Below are 26,378 nucleotides of genomic sequence, written 5' to 3' on the forward strand. Positions count from 1 at the left end.
GAAGTCATGTGACCGTGCTGTAGTTCCTTTATAGCCCAACATTAGCCGCCTTTAGCTTAGCGGTGGTGACGTGAAGTCATGTGACCGTGCTGTAGTTCCTTTATAGCCCAACATTAGCCGCCTTTAGCTTAGCGGTGGTGACGTGAAGTCATTTGACCGTGCTGTAGTTCCTTTATAGCCCAACATTAGCCGCCTTTAGCTTAGCGGTGGAGACGTGCAGTCATTTGACCGTGCTGTAGTTCCTTTATAGCCCAACATTAGCCGCCTTTAGCTTAGCGGTGGAGACGTGAAGTCATTTGACCGTGCTGTAGTTCCTTTATAGCCCAACATTAGCCGCCTTTAGCTTAGCGGTGGAGACGTGCTGTAGTCCCAGTCATTTATTCGTCTGTACTCTGTTACTAACTAATTGTTTTTGGGATTTCAGCTTCTTTCCTCTCTTTTGTTTAAGCTCCGCACCCTCTTGTCTTTCCTCACGTCACTTACTGGCTCATTGTTGGAGTTTAAAAAAACTTTATTACTGTAACTTCAGACGAGGAAGTCCGCTGAGGAAAAGGGGGAAAGGGAAGTGTGTGTCGTGGCGTTCACAGAGGAGAGGAAAGGGTGTTAATGTCTTAATTCTGCGCTCAGCGACCTGTTTGCTTTTGTTTATCCGTGCCTCCTCTCTCGGGGAGATTACAGCAGCCATTGTGTGCAGGCTTGGGAAATAAAGCTGGAAGTTTATACTGGGAGATTGCAGCGCTGGATGTTTGGTGGTTTAGACGTCTGTGTTTGTTTATCTGGAGAAAGAAAACACATTTGTTGTCACTGAGATCTCTAGCAAAGGAGGCCTGTTCATGTAGAGGCATACGAAGAATTACATTTTATATCTGGACGATTAAGTTACTGTACACATTCTGGCTTTTACACAAAAAACATGAACAATGTCACTTAAAGAGCAACTTTTACACTCATTTTTACATAAAATCTTCACATTTAAGCTCCTCAAATGTGAAGATTTGTGCTTTGCTTATTTAAAATTGTCACTTTGATTTTATTTTTCACTATTTTACAAACCAAAAAGTCCATTAATTGACAAAACAGTCATCTTATGCTCAAATATCCACTACTATAAAAGTCACATGGGACGTTTTTCTGAAGTGAGTAGCCTTTATCCTTGTATACCTAACCTTCCTGTTGTCCATCGGCTTAAATTCGACCCGTTTCAAATATTTTTGTGTCTGAATGTGTGTTCAATTTAATCTTATTGCCAATTAAATCCGACTACGGTTTTGCATGAATGAACTCTACTTCCATTTAATGATGTGTTTTATTGAAAAGTACAGGATCTGGAAAGAGCCAAAGTTAACTTACATTTCTAATGCAATACTTTTATTCTCACAGAGAATTTTTTACTGTGTGGTAAACGCATACTTATACTTCATAATATAAGTACTTCTACTGCGTCTAGCTCTGTTCTAATTGGTTAAATTTAACTTTTTGTTTAGTCTGTTTCTCTAATATTAAGAATACCCGACCTCATGTCCTGTACTCGGGGCATATAAGGAGACGGCAGTGTTTGTATATATTTGTGTGTGTGTGTGTGTGTGTGTGTGTGTGTGTGTGTGTGTGTGTGTGTGTGTGTGTGTGTGTGTGTTTGCGTGCGTGTTTCTGGCCCTGCAGTGTTTGTCTAAGGCCCAGCTTTTTTCCTGTGGTTTCTGTGTGTGTGTGTGTGTGTGGGTGTGTGGGTTCGATGTGTCCAGTGTGTGTGTGTGTGTTAACCCGTCACTGTTCATTCGTCGGCCTCCGTATCTTATCTTTACACTTCAGAGATGTGAGGTTTCTGTTCTCCATTAGCTGATGATGATCCTGTTTACTCAGCTCCTGTCATGATGGCCACTTTCCCCTTCATGCTAACAGCTAACAGCTAGCAGTGAGTTTATCAAACACTCACTATGCTTTAGTTCTTCCTCTGGACTTCAAAGGGAGTATTTTTCTTTTCTGTACTTTTACTCCACTACATTATTTAATACCTGTAGTTGCTAGGCAGATTTGGATTAATGATGGTAAATATAATCCCTTAAATCAGACTGTAGTTCACCTGCAGTAAATCCAGCAGCTACCCTGCAGTATACAAAGCCATTCAAACTAGCTGCACCTTTACCAGCTCTGAGAACACTTTAATGATCAATCATTATAAAACATATCAGAGATATTATTCTGAAATGGACCAATCAGACAATGACTACTTTTACTGTCGCTACTTTAAGTACATTTAGAGGAGAGTACTTTCTACTTTCACTGGAGGAACATTTAGAATACTTTCACTGTGACAGAGTATTCCTACACTCTGGTACTTCTACTTTACTCAAGTACAAGACCTGAGTACTTCTACTTTACTCAAGTACAAGATCTGGGTACTTCTACTTTACTCAAGTACAAGACCTGAGTACTTCTACTTTACTCAAGTACAAGACCTGAGTACTTCTACTTTACTCAAGTACAAGATCTGAGTACTTCTACTTTACTCAAGTACAAGATCTGAGTACTTCTACTTTACTCAAGTACAAGACCTGAGTACTTCTACTTTACTCAAGTACAAGACCTGAGTACTTCTACTTTACTCAAGTACAAGATCTGAGTACTTCTACTTTACTCAAGTACAAGATCTGAGTACTTCTACTTTACTCAAGAACAAGATCTGAGTACTTCTACTTTACTCAAGTACAAGATCTGAGTACTTCTACTTTACTCAAGTACAAGACCTGAGTACTTCTACTTTACTCAAGTACAAGACCTGAGTACTTCTACTTTACTCAAGTACAAGATCTGAGTACTTCTACTTTACTCAAGTACAAGATCTGAGTACTTCTACTTTACTCAAGTACAAGATCTGAGTACTTCTACTTTTCGTGTGACGCCGTCAATTTGTTTTCACCACGTTTTGGAGAATCTATATTAAATGAAAAAAGCAGCGACTAACTGTTTGAAAATCTCCCGTTATTCCTTTAGATTCACTTTCTTTCCTCGTCTCCTCCCTCCCGTTCTTTGTCTTTACTCTATTATTTTTGCCAGGCGATGTCCTGCTCTATCAGGACTCCTACAGACAGGAACCAACAAACCTCAGTCAGACACCCACCCCCCCCCCCCCCCACCCCCCCCGGTCAGAGCGCTTTTCACTCAGACCAGCAGCGTCCAGGTTTAATGAACAACTTATGAAGCTCAGTTACTCCGAATGGAAATGATAAAACAGGATATATGGAAGGGAGGCTGTGAGGGGGCCGGGAGGGGGCCGTGCACAGACGTGGAGGGGGAGGCAGTGGGGGTTGTGAGTTTGGGATTGCGGCAGAGCATTTGCATAAAGGGCAGGGCAGTGTGCCCAATGGTGGAAAAGGTTGGCATCACGCCTTTCAGACTGGCAGCGAGGGGAGACTGGAGAGAGAGACAGAAAGGGGGGGGGGGGGGGTAGTCAATAGTGCATCCCTTGTTCAGAAAGAGGAGGTGCCTCGCTGTTGGCAGCAGCACCGGCTAAATCTCCAGTTTGATTGTGTGCTAGATTGGCCCTTTATTTGTCTGATTGCTAAGCGTTCAGTTCAGCATTAGCAGCCCTGCTCCATCGGCAGAGAGCAGGGACGTCTGCAGAAACGCTCCCGTCTCATGCAGAGAGCAGTTCCCTGCAGACGCCCGCTCTCTGCAGTCGGCCGTTCTCTGCAGACGTCCCGCTCTCTGCAACGGAGCTTCTCTGCAGAGGAACATTCCACTCTGCAGACGGAGCCGAGTTCTCTGCAGACGGGCGTTCTGCTGCAGATGTCTGCTCTCTGCAGACGGAGCGTTACTGCAGATGTCCTGCTCTCTGCAGACGGAGCCGTATTTCTGCATTATGTCCTGTTCTCTGCAGACGGAGCGTTCTTGCAGATGTCCTGTTCTCTGCCAGACGGAGCGTTCTCTGCAGATGGCTGCTCTATGCAGACGGAGCGTTCTCTGCAGATGTCCTGCTCTCAGCAGACGGAGCGTTTCTCTGCAGATGTCCCTGCTCTATGCAGACGGAGCGTTCCTGTGAGACGGAGCGTTCTCTGCAGACGGAGCGTTCTCTGCAGACTGAGCGTTCCCACTCTCTGCAGACGGAGCATTCCCGCTCTCTGCAGACGGAGAATTCTCTGCAGACGGAGAGTTCCTGCCTCGACCCTGCTGCACATACGTCTCAGCGTTTATACATCGTCAGGCAGTTTGGGGGGAGTTGTATCATATCTGCACCTTCTCCCTTTATCCGCAACCAAGCAGCTAAGGTCAACGGTCATGTTGATTTAGCTTGATGATGATTCAAATGTGTTACCAGCACTTTGTACCGGGCACATAGACAAACACAGGCCTGGAGACCGAGTGTGTGTATGTGTGTGCGGCTGTGGTTGTGGTGATGTCATGCTCGTAGGGAGTGAAAGGGGCGATTATTTAGGCCTGTTATTTCTGGCTCTGGGTCCATGACGCTGTATATTCTGCAGAGTTTCCCCACATCGTGGCCACCCGCGGACGTAATGACCGCTGAGAGGGTGATGCCGGGAAACGCATCGCCACCGCAGACCTCCCTATCCCTTCTCATTTCAACACTCCGGATGGCTATTAACTGTGGGGATGAGAAGTTGCTCTGTTTGTGCATTAAAGCGACTTAAGCAGGAGTAAAGGGATATTTAACTTCTCACACTGAACACGTTTTATCTTTAAGCCAGATGATTTGTCCAACAGGCAGAGGAAGTGTCTGTTGGACATATTGGTGACTCCCTTTGGCTGTTATCCTTCTATAAACAAACCTGAATAACATATTTGACTTCATGTTCAGGGAATTTTCTAGAAAAAAAAAGTATGAGGCGCCCCCGCCCACTTCCTGGTGTAACTCCTGCATCAGAGCAGGCTGAAAATAATAGTGTCCTCACGTCTTAAAGCTGCTGAGTCATATATTGCACCTCAAACAACAAATAAATCCAGAGCTTCTTTAGAAGAAAGGAGAGTAAAGGAGAGTAAAGAAAGGATCAGAAATCTCAGAAATCTCAGTCTCAGTGTCAGCCTGCTGCCTGCCACTCGTCCCCCGGCAGACCCACCGGACATCCATCCCCTATTTATTCTCCGTAAGCTGTCTCTGCCGTCTGACCAGACCTCTGACCCCATCTCCATATCTCTGGACTCATTAAACCCTTTCTGACCAACAGAGAGATTGTTTCCTGGCATCACTTTAACATTTCACGGGGAAACTTATTCACTGAGAGTCAAACTAAACATTATGTTTTGCTTATTGATGCTCGAGCTCATCATGTGCATCCAAACATCGTTCCGGAAGAGATTTTGGAACATCAGGCTGACATTTTGGTGCCAATCAGGAATATTTCAATACGTTTTGACAGATTGCAGCCGTAAAAACCATGGTATGTTGGTTTCATGGGTCGAAAACCGTGCCTTACTCAAGGATAGTGAGATTAGGCTACCAGAATCTGATAATAATGAGACGGGACCTTTCCGTCTGTCAGGGTTTCCCGTTATAGCTGTGAAAAGATCTTGAATAATGAGAATGGATCTTGTAATTATGAATCAAGTTTGATATTCTTTAAGAACTAGAAGATATTTGATCATGATAACGAGGTATTTCTCTTTGACTAAGAGACGAGACATCGTTGCTTTTGCTTCAGGAAACACAAACCTGTGTTCTGTGTTGATGGTACTGAGAGGAAAACCTTAACCTCAATATCTTGGAAAAGATCTTGTTGTCATCTGAATGAATATAACATCATTAAACATAACTATAGTCATGAGTAAAGTAAGGTTTAGATAGTTTTTAAAATCTTTTTCTCTTAACTTCAGGATTTTTTCTTATGATTAAGAGATTAAACGTCTTTATATTTGCTCTAGGTTGCATGGAACTTATGTCTGTTGCACTTTGTGTCGTTCGATAAAGTGTTGATGGTTCTGAGAGAAAAACCTTTCCCAGAACATCTTGGAAAAGATCTTGTAGTTTTCTGAATAAATCTCATAATTATGAGAGAGGTTAAGATCTGAAGAGACATCTTAGTGTTTTCTTTAGTTTGCATGAAACCTCTTTCTGTTATGTTGTTTCTGATGAGCGAAACACTGTGGACGTGTCACTGCTACAGTTCTGAGGAAATTCAACGAAGCACACCTGGACTTCTGTCCGACCGTCCACCAGTCGTGGCTGTCGGATAAACAGTCGGATGTCTTTGTGCATTAACACCTTCAAAACGGGGAACAATCGCCGGCTGCGCTCGAGTGCTCCTCGGTCTGAAAACACAATGGTGTTGTTGGAGCTCACTTTGCTCTTGCAGCCGTGTGTGTGTGTGTATGTATGTGTGTGTGTGTGTGTGTGTGTGTGTGTGTGTGTGTGTGTGTGTGTGTGTGTGTGTGTGTGTGTGTGTGTGTGTGTGTGTGTGTGTGTGTGTGTGTGTGTGTGTGTGTGTGTGTGTGTGTGTGTGTGTGTGTGTGTGTGTGTGTGTGTGTGTGTGTGTGTGAGAAAGGCTGACTTTGGTATTTCACACTCGTCTCTGAAAGGACGAGCAAAGCCCTACAGCTCTGTTGGGCGGCAAGTTAACACATGAACCTGAAGATCCTTCTCATCGCACGGCGTGTTCAAATGTTTAGTCCCGATAAAGGATCTCTTCATTAGACGGGTTATGGTGCAACACGGCTCTGCTCTGAGTCCGTGGATGAGTCTGTAATTCCCTCTGATGTGTTTCACCCTCGTACATCAAAGGTAATCAAGAAGGACACCTTATATATAACGGCACATTATCTCACTTCATGTCATGTCCGGACATCTTCATCAAAAATGAACGAGCTCCCGTCAAACAGAAATAGAAATGCAGGATCAAAGAGAATGAATTTGTTAAATGCACGTGTCTTGTTTACCGATTACAGAACTGTTTTTTACCGGGGTTGAAAATGAACACCTGCCACCGGCCAAATGCTGCTGAAAGCTGGCTGTAAGTCTGTCTCCTCCAGCAGACTCTTTGGCAGGCTCACTGTTTGGATCTCCGTCCGTGAGGTTATTTTTTCACCGTAAGAGTTTTTTAATTGTTATATTTAAAGATTTGGTATGGTTTTTATTGGCTATTCTTCTGAGGGTTCTGAATACAAACAGAAACAAACACTTTGTGTGCAAGCATAACACTCTAACCCCACAGGAACGTTGTACAGTACACAACATTTACTTTAGAAATGACTGCCCTACATGCAGCAGGGAGTGTACTTTAGATTCATTAAGCTAAATCTTCATTTACTACATATAGGTAAGATATTTGTTAAAGCTATTCCTTCTGAACTCTCTGACATTGTGACCCTGCTGTAGTTCCTTTATAGCCCAACATTAGCCTCCTTTAGCTTAGCGCTGGTGAAGTCAGCTTTAATATTGGCTTTCATTTGACATCATTTTTGCTCAAATGACTGAGAATGTCTGTCTATCACCAACATGGACTCTGCTCTGATGTCGATGCAGTGAAAGCCCACAGCTTCTTGGTCAGTCCGTGGTATCAGCGCTGCTCAGTGTGTGCTGGCAGCAGTGTGAGCAGCAGTGTGTTGGCTGGCACAGTGAGGAAACACACGAGTCATGCCTGCTGAGTCGGCCTGCCCGGGCACGGTCACACACACTTCAGAGAGACGCAGGGCGGCGTCTCCATACGACAGCACATTCTTTATAGACAGAGGCAGAGGTTGAGTGTGTGTGTGTGTGTGTGTGTGCAAGAGCAGGTAATATGCGTCATGAGGCATGCAGGTACACAAAGCCCTAATTTCCTGCAGCAGAATAATGATCCATGCGGCAGTCCTGTGTTCCTGATAGTATTTAGGCAAAAGTATTATCAGTTTCTACCCTCCTGCAAATACTAGATGTGTTTTGCGTGCTGCACAATGTGTGTATGAAGTCTTTAACTTGAACACTTATTGTTTGCATTGAGATCTTTTGAAAGAAAAGCAAATCCGGCTTCAAAAGATCCTCAAAAAACCCGAATCAGATCTTTAAATATTACAATTTAAAGACAAGCGGGAAAATATTTAATCAAGCAAGATACAAAACAATGACTCTGAGAGTCTGTGTACTATGGAGTATATTAGAAACGTATATCATGTTTATGTAAAAGTACCTACAGGTGCTGAATAAATATGCAGTAATTCTCTATTTCCCTCTGAGATGTAGTGGAGTACTAAGAAGTAGAAACGTAAATGACCTCAAAAGGAAGCCGTACTTTTACTTAATAAACTAAGTAACATTCCACGTTTGAATTGACGTCATTGCCCTCATCAATACTGTCGTCTGCATGTTGCAACAGGCCATCAGAGCAGATATTGTTTTATTAAATCTCAATCGTAAAAACAAAACACCCTGGAGGGGATCTCGTTGCTTCCACAGAAGTTTTCTTTGATTTGTTTAAGAACACAAACCCCTCAGTGCGTCTCTCCTGTGGGAGCAGCTCCGGAGGGTTTTACAGGAGTCCTGCACCCAGGCAGCAGAGGCCCCTTTTTTTGGGGCTGGAATGTGCCGTGCGTGCCTCTCAGCTGGCTGGTCCCCCCACCACCACCACCACCACCACCCCCTACCAAAATACAGCAAAAAAAACGCCCCGGCCCGTTAGCACGCAGCCACCGCAAATTGCTTGCAGATTTTTCACATATAGTAACGTGCTGGTTTGTACACTCGGAGAAGTGCAACCAACCGAGTTCTGGGGATCTTTACGCATCACTTGGCCCCCAAAATGACTCAGAGTCGGGGGGCCTAATGTACTTTTTCCATCCTGTCTTTTTCTAATAATCAACAGGGCTTACACGATGCTTTGATTTGAATTTTTCTTGCAACACAGCAGCAAGTATTTAAAGACGGAAAGCAGACATTACATTATAATCACCAAAGACAACATGTTCAAAACCCTTTCACGATCAGAATCAGAATACCTTCATCCGTCCAACAGAGGGGAGATTTACATTTACTACAGCCACAGCAGAGCCAAAGACAGCTGGGAAAAGAGGGGAAAAGCAAACATTCAACCAAATCTTAAAGGTAAAAAATAAGAAGCATTACACAATCCACAAAACACACAACCTGTAAGAGATTTAACATGCATGTAATCCGGGGTTAAACTGCGTGTTTATGTTCAGGATTCACTACAAATTGCTCGCAGATTTTTCACACAGTACCGTGCAAGCAGCCCAGTTCTGTGGATCATCACGCATCACTTGCACCCCCAAAATGACTCAGAGTGGGTGGGGTTCTCTAATGACTGCACTGTCTGTAGAAAATAATCATCCCCTGAATTTGTTTTGTGATTATCATCGGCGTGGACAGGATACTTTGACGGGGATTTTTCTTGCAACACAGCTCAGATCAAGAAGTCGTATATTTTAGGCAAGAAACAATAACTGAAGACAACATGTTCGAGACCCTTTCACGTACATTTAATCCGGGGTTAGCACTCTGTATTTATGCGGAGGATTGACTAGAAATTGCTTGCAGACAACCATCCCAGTTCTGAGAAATGTTATGCATCACTTTCCCCCGAAAATGACTCAGAGTGCGGGGTGTTTGAAGGTACTTTTCCCCTCTGTCTTTCAAATATAATCATGTGTCTATTCCCCTGAAAATCTCACACAACAACATTTCTCTTGGAATTGTTCTTAGCAAAACAGCAGCTCCATCTGCAACATGAACAAGAATGACTCTCATGTCCATGTACCTGTCTTGAAAATAAAAACACGTGCCTGGACCCTGCATGGTTTTAGAAATAACCACACCAGCATCACAGAATCAGAAGATCTCTATTGTCCGACCCTTCTCAGACTTCTCAGGCAATTAAATGCTAATTAAATATACACATTTGACTGCTCAGGACATATGTTGTTGGCAAGCTTTAATTACTGTGCGGTGGCTCGTGCATCGAACCAAATCAAGCTCGAGACATGACGTCTATGGTGTCAGGATTCACTTTGATGCACGAAACCAGGAAACTCACATCCCATCTTCTCGTATGCAGTCCCCTTCATGGCTGTTTCATGAACTATAGGGATGCAGGATTTGTTAAAAAAATAACTAAAGGCTGAAGTTTGGAGTGATTTGATTTGTTTTATCAGAGGGATTGAAAACATTATTCACACTATCATTGAAACACTTTCATTTTTGAATCCTAAAACATAATCGTTCTGTTTAGTTTCACCGAGCCGTGATGTTGTGTTCAGGGTCCTGGAGATCACACGTCAAATTTAAAAGGCTCACAAACAAACTGAACGCGGTGTTTTCAGTTTGGTACTCCTTAGACTTGTTCTCGTCCTATGAGATGTATGTTGTCGGACATATTTTGCTCTTACTGCGATTTCTGTTGTTGCATTATTCCATATTGTGATTTATTGTGCAGCCCTGGTAGAGTTTGATATAATATGAGACCAGTTTTAGGTTCAAATATCCACAGAAATTAAGCATTCTAGCATCGAGTCAATCTGCATCTCCCCCCCTCCCCCCTGCTCTGGCTCCGAGCCGGGGTTGGGATCCGTCCGGGGTCAGAGACACTGGGCCGGGCAAGAGAGGACGGAGCAGAGGGCCCGGCGGCTCCGAGGCCCTCGGGTCAGGCCGACCGGCGTTTAATTGGTCTAACGAGAGGCAGCGTCTGATAGGTCAGGAACACGGGGCGGAGAGGGCCTGCTGCAGGGCATTGTGGGTCAGGAACGGAGAGGCCGTGGAACTGGTTTTGAGTTAAAGATGTTTATAGGTGGTGTGGGAAACTTTTCAAAGGGTTAACATCAATTCAGTTCTGGTTTTTGGCTTCATTTGGACTCCGCTGTTTCTCGTAGATGAATGTAATGAAGTAGAATGTGTACGTGAGTAAAGAGCACTTTTACTTTTGGTACCATAAGTTTATTTTGAAGTATTTTAAGTACAAATCTTTAAGGAGGTACTTGTCCCACCATTGCCTGAATAAAAAACGAAAGAGATACCTCTATCTAATATCACAGGGTTTCATTTATTTGATTTGAATGCATTTTACATTTAAACTGTTCATTTTGATGCAAAAATATCGAGTATTTCACAATAAAGAAGCTGAAAATGAGCAATTCAATAACAATAGTGTGTCTAAATAATACAAATAAATAACATACATTGCTTTTTATGATAAGCAGGCAGTAGAATACGGTGATTCAGAGTTGAAAAACACCCCAGATTATTACCTATTTTAAACGACAGCCCCTCCTCTGTTGTATTACGGAGTTTGGCAGAGCACTAATGAAGCAAACTGTTTTTTCCCGGAGTAAAAAAGCCTTTTCTCTCCTCCTGAAAGAGTTAATCTGAAGTTGGCAGCCAACTCTCGCTCAGACGTGCAGAGAATTAAAAAATAAAAAGGCTTCAAAATCATTTCTTTTGTCTGTGTTTAAATCGAGCGTCACATTTCCAACACGAAATCGACGCTTTTTGCAACAGAACAAAAATCCCAATCATACAAACACCATAACGGAATAATAATTAAGCCTAGGTAATTAAGCTACTCGTTTGAAATAGGCTTGATTTTTGGTGTGTTTTTAATAAGAGAACAAGACCAAAAAAGGCCCTGACTTTAACGCACATCATATGTAATACCTCTCCATCCGTGCTCCGGGTCATCCAAGGCCTTGCTCGGGGAAAGCTCGCCCCTTCAGTCGGTAGAAAAACATTTTCAATACATGTTTCCATGCGTTTCGTTTGAATTGACGTCGGGTTTTAGTGACGGTGTCGATGCCAGCCAGCCTTTTTTTTATTTCCATGTTATTCCTGGCTCCCTGCGTCCATGAGGTCTCTGTTTAAGAAGTATTCATATTTCAAGACGAAAGAGCGACGGGGGGAAAAGAGGAAAAGCGAGGGCGCATTTTTAATTGTTTGGCTGAGTTTTCCCGGTCTTATTAACGGATCATATGTGTGGGAATCGAGCAGAGAGGGAAGTCTATTAGAGAGGGCATTCATTTATATTTCACAGGCCCTGGATGAACTTTTATTTATGAGACTTCTACGGTCAAAATATAAAACACCGGAAATGCATTTTTTTGTTTGTGGGTCACACGAACGTATATCTCGCACATTTCATTAAGGAAACAGCGACAGCTGATTGATAAACAACCCGGGGTAAAGCAGGAGGCCGTCATTTAGTATCCAGGTGAGATTACTGCTGCTTTGACTGCATAAAGAACATGTTAACAAAGCCTCAGTGAGACAGAGGAGACACAACGTCACCCACTGAGGCTCTTCTCCTGCCTCCAGAAACAATCTGCATAACACTTATTCCGGGATGCTTTTACTCCCTTTCTCCTGCTTGGGGAAGGCAAGCAGCATAGCTAAGGAAAATGACTTAAAACCCCTTGTAGTCAAACTCCAGTGACATGTGAATGCTGCTTTATTTGCATTTTGGCAGGGTCACCCAGAGAGACTGAATGTGTGCTGAGAGGCAGACAGGAAACGCTTCCAAGTGCCAGCTAAGTTCTTTAGGTGGATAAAAAAAATACTCCGATCCTTTATTTAAGTAAAAGTAGATCTGTAAATACTCCAATACTCCCTTAAGTAGAGAAACATACGTAGTATTAGCTAAAGTGTAATTGAGGTCTCAAAATGAAAGGAGTGGCTCCTTCCACAGTATTATAATATGAATACTGGAAAATACATTTAGGATGTAGTTTGTCAGTTTGAGATACTTTCATTGTAATCGAGTGCATGTCTTTATGTAAAATGAGATCAATTAGGAAACAAAGTGTGATTTTGACGCCTGAAATTAATTATAGACGAGCATAACAGAGAAAGGTCAAATGAGCACCTAATTATAGTTCTTGAGTAGATGTACCTTCCACAACTGGTGTTGCAGGTGGTGATGGGAACAGAACTATATTTAACTATCTTCTCACTCTCTCACACACACACACACACACACACACACACACACACACACACACACACACACACACACACACACACACACACACACACACCACGGTGAGCATTCCTTTGTGTGGAAGTGTGTGTGAACAGATGATGGCTGCCAGTCGGTGTTTCGTTCGGCTGATGGCAGCACGATGAAGCTGAAACACTCTTCTGTTTGTCGTGAGGCTGGGATGTTTGTCAGTGAGAGAGTAGAGTCTTTAGTGTGTGTGTGTGTGTGTGTGTGTTTGTGCATTGTTCCCATAATGTCGCTTTGATTAAGCGAGAAGGTCAATCACCTCGGTCGTTATTTAAAGACTTACCTTGGCATAAGCTCGGGCTTTTCTTTTTGGCCTCGTAGCTGAAATATTTACCATCGGTCCGAGGCGAGGAGTGATCAGATCTGTGCGGTTCGTCGGTGCTTCGAAATGACGGTAACGACTGGCTGTTCATCAAAATAAGTGCCAGTGAATGTTCTGTCGTTGGAACAATTGGGCTGCTAGTTCAATCAGTCTGTCCATTATCTTATGTTTTAATCTGTTGGTGCTTTGGTCTATCAAATATCATAAAGGTCTGAAAGAGGCTGTCCTCAAATGTCCCGTTTCATCCACGACTCAAAGATATTTAGTCTGCTGGAGGAAACAACCCAGAAAATATTCACATTCAAGGAGCTCGAGACCGAGGATTGTAAAGTTGTTCCTTACTTGAAGCCAAATAATGGATTATCAATTAATGGACCAATCTTTGAAGAGGGGAGCCATCTTTGCTTGTTTTGTGACCATCCCTCTTCAACCGACACTCAGTTTGGTTTTGGCGAAGGAAAGCTCTGACTCCAAGAAACCATTTTGCTGTTTTGCTTCAAGATCGATCGATAATTCAAATAGTTCCAGGGGAAGTTTCTGTCGATGGACAAATCCCTCTGCTGTTTTATTCCCGCTTAATCTGTCCAGTAATTTCTTTATTAATTGGTTTATTAGTTAGTCCCAATTAACTGTCATAAAGGAGTTAAAAAATCATATTTTCAAGGCCCGTAAAATAGTCAAAAATTCACTGAATTTAGGGACGGGTGAACATGCTGTTTTAGCATTAACAAACTCCTCCTGGGATTTTATTCGATTGACTTCAGATTTGCTCAGAAGCATCTCAACACCTGACAGAGAATCATACAAATTAAAATCCTGAGTTCAATTATTTCCATTAATCGGTGTTGGTTTGTGGTTTGGTCGACAACATTTCAAAGCGCTAAATTAGGTCCTTGAATGTCTCATTTTGTCCACAACTCAAAGATCTTCAGTTTGCTAGGAGTAAAGGAGTAAAGAAACTGGAAAATAATCACATCAAGCTGGAGGTGAATCATTTTGACTTTATTCTTTAAAGGTGACGGTCGACAACCAATCGATTCATCTTCAAACCAACCAATCGATTGGCAAGATAGTTGGAAATGAATATAACGGTTGAGAAGTTATCTCTGCATCTCTGCTAGGGTGCCATGTTTGAGTTGTGACAGTCTAAATCTAAATTAATACTCAGTTTCGTATCATTCGAGGCAACGGAAAGCATCAAATCCTCTTTTCTAGGAACTCGAAACTGCTGTTTTTGCTTGAAAAATGACCAACAATTTAGTGGATTATCCAAACTGTTTCTGTTCTTCGACTAAAAGGTTTCACTATTCTTATCCCAGATGAAACTACCCATTATCTTTCTCAGTTTGTATTGGTTAGTGGTGAGATCACATCCTGCAGTGTCTTCTTTTGTCTACAACTCTGTCCTAAAGAAACCAGTTCACATTTCACCGCTGACAGCTGATCGATTCATCTTTGTGTATCGACCAGGGTCTTTGAATGCAACCCTTAGCCCAACCTCATTCAATTGTTACTTTGGTTTTATTCATGCCAAAGGAAAGCAGCAAATTCACATTGATGGGAAGCGGAAATCAGACGCTGGTTTGGTATTTTTGCTTAAAAGATTTGTCGATTATCCAAATATTTGCAGTTTGTTTTTTGTTTGATCGACCATAGCGATCGGCTCTACACCCCCCACTCCATTCATTCTATCTGGATCGAGTCCTAGATGATATCGTAGAGGTTTGCCGTCTTGTTTTGACCTCCTCTCTCTGTTGGGAGCCTCTTCGCTGTGATTCAGCAGCACTTTAGCTCCCAGACTCTCTGTCGGTGTGGCAGGTGCGACTCTGAATGACATGACACCGCGATGAGGCAACATGGCAGCCGTCGCCAAAACCCTTTCAGTGGGGGGGACGTTGTTCCGAAGACATACCGCAAATTTGGGTTTCAGATTTTGTGGGAGACGTCAGTGACCGTTTTATGTGACGATCGATCCACTTCCCTCCTTCGCCGAGACCCTCAGACCTCTGAATCATGTCGTCAGCGGTGTGTGTGAGCGGCGCCTCTTTGTTTGCGCTGGTAAACCCACGAGCAGCTGCCGGTGGCGGGGTCTGCAGGGAAGCTGTGTGTCCTCTCTCTGCCATCCTCTGCCAAGGTGGCATTATGCAAGGGGGAGAAAGAGAGGGGGGAGAAAGGGAGAGGGGGGAGGCGATAGTAAAGATGGAGGCGGCTGCAGGAGAGGACGTGCTCCCTTGAACTTTGCCTCTGTGTCAGGGTGGAACTTGTCGATTTGGCAAATTGTGCAACGTCGGACAAGGCTGCTGCTCTCTCTTACACTTCCACCTGCTCTCCCCCCTCTTTATCTCCCACCACTACACCCAACCCACCCCCCTCTCTCTCTCCTCTTTCTCTTTTCCCTCCCTTTCAGCTCTTGAAGCTAACGCATTGGCTGGGCTACAGGCGTCTTGTTGCCAAATAGGTGGGCCTTATACTGGCGTTGGCAGCGGCTCAAGCAATGGTTAGGGAAAGAGCGCGGAGAGGACGAGAGACGGCGAGCGGGAGGCAGAAAGGGAGAGAGAGAGAGTTGGAGAGAAAAGGGGAAAAAAGAAGCGGCACTCGGCTCTGCCAGCGGTCGTATTCGCTCGTCCAACATTGATTCGGCTCTCTGGTTTTTTTTTTCCCTATTCTGCTCTCCCTGGCCCCCCCATCTGTGTGTGTGTGTGTGTGTGTGTGTGTGAGTGTGTGTGAGTCTTGCGCCGGGCCCAGGGATCAGAACAGACACCACTTACACTTTGCCAAGGATTTTTTTTTTTTTTTGTCAAGGTTCATTTTTTGTGTGTGTGTGTTTTTGAAAGCACAAAGGACTGTTTTATTTTAAGTTTAAAAAAAAAGTAATTTCAAAAACAGTGCACTCTATTTTTAATCGACACGTTTTTATCTTTTTGGGTGTTTTTGTGAGTAATGAGCTGCTGGCTCTGATCCCATCGCAGTGAATGTTTCCTCGTCCGTTTAGTTTTTTTAATTCCTGGTTTCTAAACTTTGCCCCGGTGTTTTTTCTCTGAGCAGCATATTCTGCTAATTATTTTTTACAACCTCCCCAAGTTTTTTTTTTCTTTCTTCCATCCACTAATTCTCCACAGCGTGCCAAAGCAGCGTTTACATTGGGGAGCGCGGGAGGAGGAAAAAAAAACTGGTGCAGGAGATTTTTTTTCACTTTAAACGCCGTGCCAAATTTATGATGAGAGTGCAAAATGGTAACTACCAGGCCGTCTGTCTTCCTGTAGCCGTGTGGTTTTCTGTGGTGATTTGTGCCTGCGTTCAGTGTGTTGTGGAAATGTGAGTCTGGTTGCAGCTCCCTCTGCATGGTAGCTCAGATAGGAAATGGTATGGCTGATCTGTTAGCGGCACATTTCAACAGTGGTCTCGTGGCGGCAAAGCTTGGCGGTGGGGAGCGTCCGGTGTGCGGCCCCCCTGGCACGGGAGCGCTGTGGCGAGATCTGGGCTTTGTTGCCCAGAGATATGTAGTGAAGGTATTACGGAGCAGCAGAATAACTTTCTCTTTTAGCGGCAGGAAACTGGGAGCGCAACTTGGCTCAGCTTTCCCGTTTCCAGTTCATGCATTCTGTGTCGTCCTGAATATCCTCTTTTATTTATTTATGAAAGAGGAGGCTTTGCATTTCACTGTTGGGATGAATGTTCTTGCTAATTGCTGTTTACCTTTCATTTTCAATTAGATTGTTGAATGAATTTAGTTCATTTGAATTAACACGTTTTATTTGTTCGTAATATTTGAACGTATTTTTCTAAATGTATTTTAAAGTGAATTGCTTTATTTTCTAACACGTTTAATTTATGTTTAATAATTGTTAAAAATGATAAAGTGTTTTGACATTTTTAAAGAGATTATATTTAAATGGCTTTTTTTGGAATGTAATGAATATTTTTTTAATGAATATGCATTTTGAATAATTTACAATCAATAACCATATATACTTTTAATCATCACATATTGAGTAAATGATCACTATCGCCTCCTTTGAATTTAAATTGTTTTAAAAGCTTAATTTAAATATTTGCTGTCTTTCAAAATAAAAGCCGTTCTTTTTTTCTGACACCACCTCTCCCTCTCTGCTCAGGATGAATTTCACCCCTTCATCGAGGCCCTCCTGCCCCATGTCCGTGCCTTCTCCTACACCTGGTTCAACCTGCAGGCCCGCAAGCGCAAGTACTTCAAGAAGCACGAGAAGAGGATGACGAAGGACGAAGAGCGCGCGGTGAAGGACGAGCTGCTGGGAGAGAAGCCGGAGATCAAGCAGAAGTGGGCGTCGCGCCTGCTGGCCAAACTCCGCAAGGACATCCGGCCCGAGTTCAGAGAGGACTTTGTGCTCACCATCACGGGGAAGAAGCCCCCCTGCTGCGTGCTGTCCAACCCCGACCAGAAGGGCAAGATCCGCCGCATCGACTGCCTGCGCCAGGCCGACAAGGTGTGGCGCCTGGACCTGGTGATGGTCATCCTGTTCAAGGGCAGCCCGCTGGAGAGCACGGACGGGGAGCGGCTGGTCAAGTCGCCGCAGTGCTCCAACCACGGCCTGTGCGTCCAGCCGCATCACATCGGGGTCGCCGTCAAGGAGCTGGACCTCTACCTGGCCTACTTTGTCCACTCGCCAGGTGAGTGTCGGAGGCAACACACACACATTCAGGAGTGAGCCCACACTGGCGCAGACAAAAGGCTGAAACCAGGACGAAGTAGAGAGGCAACACATGAAATAAAATAAGTTCACACACACTTTGGGAAACGGGCAGCGAAGTCCTTTTTTTGTCTCACAGCGGGGGAACGTCAGCCAAGACAAAAGGCAGACGTAGAGGCGAGCGCACGCTGATGGAACAGAAATAGAAAAACTCAAATATAGTTGATTATTAAAACACTCTGAATTGAAGATGTGAGTAATCCGTTTGCAGAATGAATCTTTATTACACTTTTATTATTCAGTCTTTATCACACACACAGTTCATCAACGCATAAAAATACAGAGGATCATTAGGACTGTAGTGCTACATACACACACACACACACACACACACACACATACACACACACACACACACACACACACACACACACACACACACACACACACACACACACACACACACTACATGTTGTTTATGAGATCATTTGTCACACACTTTATTCATTAATCAGGATAACTGCGAGGACATTGGCTCAGGATCTAGAATAAAACACACTTCTGGTGGATGTTTGTTTTTTTGTGTTTCTCCGTGACTCAGTGAGTTTGAAGTGTGTGTGTTTACCTCCGGTGTGTGTGCGTTCGAACATTTGTTCAAGTACTTTGTGTGCAAATTTGTCTAAATCCAAATGTGCATGTTCCCCGCTGCCATCGGCAAACAAAAGCATCTGCAAACCTGCTTGTGTGTGTGTGTGTGTGTGTGTGTGTGTGTGTGTGTGTGTGTGTGTGTGTGTGTGTGTGTGTGTGTGTGTGTGTGTGTGTGTGTGTGTGTGTGTGTGTGTGTGTGTGTGTGTGTGTGTGTGTGTGTGTGTGTGTGTGTGTGTGTGTGTGTGTGTGTGTGTCTGTGGTGGTCTGGAGAGTGCAGTGACAGCTGGCCCAGGCCCAGGTAGTTTAGGACACACACACACACACGCTGTTTGTTTTCGAGATGTTTTTATTTGTCCGTGTTCGCCTCACGTGTTTCCTGCTCTGACCGTTAAAATAGTCTCATGTTTTCGGAGGAAAACTGGACGGCCATAGGAGAGGGAATATTAGGTCTGTTCGAAGAAAGTATTTATTTTTCCTTTGAGGAAGGAGGATTCTTCGTCTCAGTAAAAGCAAATGTAAAAATGTTGAAGCTAAATAACCAGAAGTGTTTTCAATAATGAACCTTATTTCTTAATGCTGAACATGGGAAACGTCTTCCATTTAAAACATGAAGCTTATATTTATCATGGAGTTACTATTTAAATGATTTATTATTCCTCCTTTTGATTTGTTTCAGGGTGGGCAGTTTTAATGTCCTTCTGTTTTTGATTATCTTTTGCAGCCGTATGAATAACACTTAAAGCTCATGGAGATCTAAAATAATGACAAGAAAAAACGAGTAAAAGTCTCCATGGGTCAGGTGTCTGCAGGTGGATTCATGTGACCTCCTCCTCCTCCTCCTCCTCTTCCACAATGCACCGAGGTCGACGGTAGCTCAGACTAACTCCTGGGGAGGAAAACCCCTCAGAGTCACTGCTCTCTGACTGACGTGTGGCTGTGTGTCACTTCTTCCCTTCTTACGTTATCAAATTAATATTCAGTATTTGTAACAAAGTCCGGAAAAACCGTCCAATAAAAACTCACCGCTCGTCTGATCGCTGAGTGTCCTGCAGGGTTAACCTGGGGATTCACACAGACAGTGGCTCCTTTCTAACCTTTACGGGGGGGTTAGGGTTATTCTCAGCTCCACATGCAGGTGTGTGTGTGTGTGTGTGTGTGTGTGTGTGTGTGTGTGTGTGTGTGTGTGTGTGTGTGTGTCTTTGCGGAAGCGATCGGTTGCCAGAGGCCTGATGATTGGACCGTCGTCGCCCCCCTGTCACTGCTCCTGTCCCGCTGTCACCACCTGTGGGAGGGGTGTGAGTGGCTGAGTGGGCTGGGTGAGGGGGAGGGTTTCGAGCAGTGTGATTGACAGAATGATGAGACCCCCCCCCCCACACACACACACACACACACACACACACACACACACCCCAACCCCCACTGTGTAGGATGCGTCTCTGCTTTTGTCCAATTATAGACAGGGAACGCTCCACTGACACTCGTGCTCCTATTGGCTAGTGCTTCAACACATTGTACGTGATTGGCTAAGGGGCGGGACATCTATAAACTGGTTGACCAATCACAACAGAGCCGGCCAGCTAACCAATCAGAGCAGACTGGGCTCTGGTTTCACACAGAGGGTGAAAAGAGGTCATGCAGTATGAGAAGAGCTTTTTGAACATTAAAGAGACACACACACACACAGACACACACACACACACACTGCAGCTCGACCCTAAAGGTTCCTCCTCTCTCCACACCGACCCGAGCCTGTGATGATTCTGAGATAATGGTTCAGGGCTGTGCAGGAAGTGAAGATCTCATCCTTTGATCACATGTCTGAGTCTGGCTCCACCTCCAGACCGGGGTCATATGTGTGTGTGTGTGTGTGTGTGTGTCCGCTGAACGGTTCCAGCATTACTCATGTTTGGACCCGCCTCTCACAGCTTTCATGAGTTAGGGTAGAAGATGTCTTTCGGCCTCTGAGACGTTTATTTAGCCGTCAGCTTCACAAACGGCCGGGAGACTCCGGTTTAATGGAGGAGAAACAAAGAGAGAGACGGACCCAACGTCTTATCTGCCGCCGCCAATATCCTGCGCCTCAAAGGGAGGAACCTTATCAGGCGGTGACATGATGAAGAGGAGGCCTTCGTCCTTTACACACCAAAACAATTGAATAATAAAACCCCTGAAAATTGGGTTTCAAGCCAATAAATTACATACAAAATAAATGTCAAAATGATCTTTAATAAAATAAAATGTCCAATAAAAATAAATAAATATAAAAATAATTAGTTAAATTAAGTCAAAATAAAATAAAATAAAAGATGAAATATTTACAGAAACACAAGAAATTAAATTATGCAATAAAATAAATACATATTTCAAGAAACATTTCAAATGAAACCAAGATGTAAAAATGAGAGGTGGTTTAAAGAGGGGGCCGTGATGGGGCCAATACTTTAATGCAGGAAGAAGGAGATTTTAACATTTGCAGTTTAGTATAAAGTCAGAGCGCCTTACCGTTACTGGTGTTTGACTTAGTTTGTTCTTTTACTTCTTTGTTACTTTGGCCCAAAATACAGAACAGTTCAATACATTTGGGGTAATAAATACATGAATGATGCACACACTCTGCTTTTATCTCATGTGTTAATATTTGTTCCATGACATCACTGAAGGAAAAAAGCAAATGTTGACTTTGGCTCAGCAACTTCGTAATTTACACAAATTGCATTATCATATATTTATTCTTTTGGAGGGGGGGGGGGGGGGTCCAAGCTCCATGTTACAGTATAGAACATCAGAAATCATTTGGACCCTGAAAATAATGCTATCCTGGCTTCAAGCTCAGCACAGCAGGGAGTCTACACCTCTGAAAACACACAGTGAGAACCCACCGGTCCTTGGTCGCTAAAACCAAATAAAATACCAAATGACATCATGTGAGCGTCACAAGATTTGGCTCATGTGAAGCGTGTGTTCCTGCAGGACTCTTGCTTAGTGGCGGTGGTGGCAAAGTCCATAGGGACTTGGCCCGGGAACTGGAAGGTCACCAGTTCAAGTCCCCGAAAGACCAAGTGGTGTCCCTGAGCAAGGCACCGTACATATGGCTGCCCGCTGCCCCTAACACTAGGATGGGTCAAATGCAGAATGTAAAATTTCCCCTCTGTGGGACCAGTAAGGGTTCCTTCTTCTTCCTTCATGGCTGATGGGACTTGCTTCTTGGCGCTTGAGTTTGATGGGAGGTAGTGTAGAAAGATAAGATGTACTTTATTGATCCCAATTTGGGAAATGTTTGCAGCAGCACAAAAGACAAGGCCTTGAACATTAGAGAAAATAAAAGACTAGAAATCAACAACTTCAAATCTAAACTTCTCCACAGAAATAAAATAGCATTAAGAAAGTATAAGATATACATGTTGATGTTCAGAAAAACACACCTGTTAGATATCCTGGATCAAAATGGTGGAACGAGCTCCCGATTGTTGTCAGGTAGATTTCACTTCTTCCATCGCTGATTGAAATCCTCTGGTCTCCATCGCTTTGCCCAATAAAGAAATGTCACTTCTGGTGAGTAGGACTTAGAAAGGGTCCTCTTATTAGAAGATAATGGACCTGCAGGAGTTTCTTCACGGTTGATTGTGCGTGTTCTAAGTCTCTTTGGATAAAAGCGTCACTTTTTAAAGATGCAATTTGTTGAAAATGGTCTGAAATCTAGCGAGCACAAAGAAATGCAATCTGGAGAACAGTTTGTTCGCTTTGGACAAATGTGACACGTTTAAGCTTTGAATAGAAAACAGAAAAGCAAACATGGCTCAGAATCAGAGGGGACATTTACAGCCGCTTCTTCTGGTCCAACAGTTCCTTTCCCTGTCTGGTAACTTCATAAACAACATGGCAGCACAAGCACCCCCAGTTCTTGATAAAACATCTGCTCTTTAGCTCCTCTTTGCCGCTTTGGTTGGACGCATTTTCTTGGACATGGAGTAGAATCGTTGGAAGATTGAAGCGTCGTCTTTAGGTCTTGCTCACATATCATTAGCCTTCGTAACTGGAGTGTTGCATGCTGGGATACACCAGTTGTTGTTGTTTGTATCTGAAAGAAGTGTTGCTCATGGCTTCAGCCGAATGAAAAGTGATGCAGAGGAGCAGGAACTCTGTCGGCCTGCAGCTGCGGAGTGTTTGCAGGAGAAGGAAAGATGATTAAAAGTTAACGAACATCTCTCTGGTCTCGTCTCGGCTGTTGTGCAGAGTGATTGGAGAGGGAGGGGGGGGGGGTTCTGGACGGAGAGTCTGGCACCGGTCGGTAACCCGGGCCGACGGAGAAACAGAGGGAGCCACATTCATCTGGTGTGAAGAACACGTCCAGCGGAAACTTCCCGACGCTTTGTTGTCGTTTGTGGCCAATAAAGTTTGAGCCCCCTCTTTGTGACGCTTTTTAAAAACGCTCCGAGGCCCCGGCTTGGCCCGCTTTCAGAGAGAGTGTGTGTGTGTGTGTCGTAAGAGCAGGGAGTGTGTGGAGTGTAAGGAGTCGCTGGTAGACGGATTATTCCAGCAGCTTCCAACCAAATCTGTGAACTCCGACGCTCCGACGACCGGCCTCTTCCCCGCTCCGGAGGTCCGAGCGCTGCTTCACACTCCCTGTAATTATCCAGTTTAGTGAGTCACTCCAGAGCCGATACACCGGGCCCTGAGTGTGTGATTGAATTCACGTCTCGTTTGAAACAAAGGTCAGGTCTCAGCTCGGCAAATTAGAAAAGTTCCTCGCAGCAGAAACACGGATTAGCTTTATTTCCCAATTTCACTGTACGCTGGGTTTTAATTATTTATGTAATTAAGGTTAATAAACAAATGTTATGGTGTCTCTTTTTAGCAATTAAGCAGCTCCGCTCTCTGTTTCTACACTTGGATTCAAACAAATGGATTCAAGAAATGAGCTCTATTAACCATTAAAGCAACATTAATGATACGTTAAATACACCTGATAAAATAAATAGGCCTTTTATCAATTAAGAAAGGACTGCAAATATTCATTTCCCCTCAATTTCCGCCTTTTATTTTCCGTTAATGATTATAATAAGCATTAAAAGGACATTTCTGATATAGTAAACACATGCAATCATTAACAAATTAGTGCATTTATTCATTTATTGAATTTCTAAATGGGTTTTTCTCAAAGGTGCACATTGTCTCTTCAGTTCCCGTGTGTTATTCTTGCTCTCTGATCCAGTTTCAGTGAATCTGCAGGAGTTTTCTCTGTCGGAACGCCAGGACCGAAATCTGTCTGTTCCCTTACAAACATACGTACCTCGGTACAGGAGAGGGAGGGGGGGCTGGCTTTCCATTTCCCTGAGCCGACGGCAAAAAGGAAAGCAGAGGAGGAAATGTAGAGAGAAAGCCGAACGTCTTTTCTGGGTCGCGTCCCAAACAGCATATTCTGATTGGTCGGTTCGCGCCTCGTCCAGTGGAGCAGAGCCGGGAACGCCGCCCTGTGATCGGGAACGCAGTTTCCATACGGGACTGGAAACCCCTCCGTCTCTGTGTGTATTTAAAAAATACATCATCACCATCAACAAATAAAACCCCTGAACTCTGAGTTTCAAACCAAATGTCAAACATCACATTTCAGATGTGATGTTTGATCCCAGGCGTGGAATAAAAAGTCCAATGCATATTTATTTATTTCAGTCAAGTGAAATGTGCGATACAATATAAAAAACTCATATTTATACAAACATAAGATAATAATACATATAAACAAATACTTTCAGAGAACATTTTCAATCAAATGTAAATATTTAATAAAGAGGTTAAATTATAAATGTGCAATTCATGTCAAATAAAATAAAGAATATATATTTGCATAAACACAGGAATTTAAGTGAAGAAAAATAAATATATAATGGATAATAAACTACATTTAAAAAATAGAATTAAGTAGAATTAAGAATAAATAAAAATATATCAATAAAATTAAAGAGTCAATTATTCCTCCTGTAATAAATATCTGCTGTTTGAGTTACATTTATTTAATGTAAAAGGAGGGAATAAAGATGATGCAAAAACCCCATGCTGCAAACAAAGAGGTGGTGGTGTGTGTGTGTGTGTGGGGAGGGGGGGGGGGGATTTTGAGGCTGGAGGGGGGCTGGTTGGCAGCGTTTCTCCTCGGCTCGTTCAGGAGCTGCCAGCTTTCCAACCATCAGAGTCTCTGCCAGCTCCTGATCCTTTCTCCTCTCATTTTAACGCCCCCCCCCCCCTCGCGCCCCCCCATTTTTAACATATATATATATCTGTGTTCTCGCCTCACGTCCCTCAACGCCCCGCCGGCGTCTTTACATTACGTCTTCTTTTACGACACCTTGAATAAAGCGGTTTCCCAGACCCAAATATAAAGGGTATTTTCCAGCAGCGAGGGTCGGTGCCGTGGTGGATTCAGGTCCATGACAAAATGGAGGAGAAAGCGGCGCTCCTGTCCAATCAGATGAGGCTTTATACTCTATCTCCATAATATGCTGAGTGTTTGAACATCTCTTTCCATTCCCCACGACCCGTAGGCCTACAGCTTTTACTCTACTCTAGGGTATTTCATTTAGACTTATGTGTACATGATCTTTGCAAAAGCACTATTTTACCTTCCTATATTGTTGAGAGGAGACTTTGTTTTCCAACATCTAGGCTGCAGCTTTTGAGCATACGACAAACTAAGGTGTTAAATATAATGAATATACGGGGAGGGGGATTTCATACGTAGACTTTCTTTCTGAAACATGGCTGGATGATTTGTGTTTTACGCAGACCTAATTTCTGAATGCTTTTGCCAAATGTCTTCAAAGGAAGGAAAAGGTAGTCCGGATTAAGGACGGGGATTCCTTTGTTTTTACATGAGGAGATGTGGGGACACAATGGCTGTTGTTGTATTCACGTCTTTACTGGACTTTCATTGCAGTGATAATCATTGTCGTATCACATAAATAGAGCATTTCAAATACCCTGAGCGTCAACGCCGTACAATATACAGCACATTATCAAAAGTGTGATGCAGTCCGAGTGAATGATGTGGTGATAAATACTAACTAAACGAGGAAAACATTTAAATATAAGGAAATAAAAACACAGAGAAGAAATAATGCATTCATAAAAAAAGGAAAACAAAACAACTGACTAAAAAAATAAAAAGGTCAGTGACAAAATAAATCAACAACGTTTAAAGAACCCCCAACATGTGGCAGGTCTGCAGCTGTGGTTATTTATTTCAGACTAAAAGCTGAATTCTTAGTCAGAAAATCACATTTCTCTGCCAATTATCACTGGAAAGTTTAGCAAGTAATTCAAAGTGAAGGGAACACGGAGCATCTGTTTTTTTGTCCTTAATCATCGTCATTTTTTGGGTCAGCAACATCGGAGAGGTTAAAGGGTGGAGGTAAAGGGGGATGAGACGAGTAAATGTGGGTTGGATTTGAACTCATCATATTCCAGGCTATAGTAAATAAAGTGCTGGATCCTGTAGAACAAGTTCCTTCTTTTATTAGAGATGAGTTTTGGGTCATCAGTTTTGGACAGGTTAAAAGGTGGAGGTAAAGGGTAATGAGACGCTTAAATCTGAACCCTGGTCCTCTACAGCGGGGCCTGACTGACGGCTTTAGAGTGAATAAACGTCATGTTTTGTTCATCATTCTCGGGCCCCCGGAGACTGGAACGAGGTGCAGTGAGTGATGGGGGGAGCGCTAAATGCTGTGTGTGTGTGTGTGTTGTGGGGGGGGGGGGGGTGGAATTACTCAATAATGATCAGAAAATTAGAGCCATTATTGAGGCAGAGTAAACAGGCCTCTCTGA

The 26,378-nt window shown here is 43.5% G+C and overlaps 1 protein-coding gene across 10 annotated transcripts in view; it reads left to right on the top strand.

The window, feature by feature from the left end:
* The window catches only part of nfixb (nuclear factor I/Xb), a 175,881-nt gene that overhangs the window by 57,599 nt on the left and 91,904 nt on the right, over positions 1-26,378 (top strand). For 7 of the 10 annotated variants that reach the window (XM_063904326.1, XM_063904323.1, XM_063904327.1 and 4 more), the window contains exons 1-2: positions 16,521-16,757; positions 17,364-17,895. In XM_063904326.1, the coding sequence (XP_063760396.1) occupies positions 16,590-16,757; positions 17,364-17,895 (700 nt within the window). In that variant the 5' untranslated portion in view covers positions 16,521-16,589. Of the gene's footprint in view, positions 1-16,520; positions 16,758-17,363; positions 17,896-26,378 lie in introns of those variants that run through there. The other 3 variants (XM_063904324.1, XM_063904332.1, XM_063904333.1) reach the window with 1 other exon arrangement.

Source organism: Eleginops maclovinus, chromosome 16, assembly GCF_036324505.1.
Source record: "Eleginops maclovinus isolate JMC-PN-2008 ecotype Puerto Natales chromosome 16, JC_Emac_rtc_rv5, whole genome shotgun sequence".
NCBI lineage: Eukaryota > Metazoa > Chordata > Actinopteri > Perciformes > Eleginopidae > Eleginops > Eleginops maclovinus.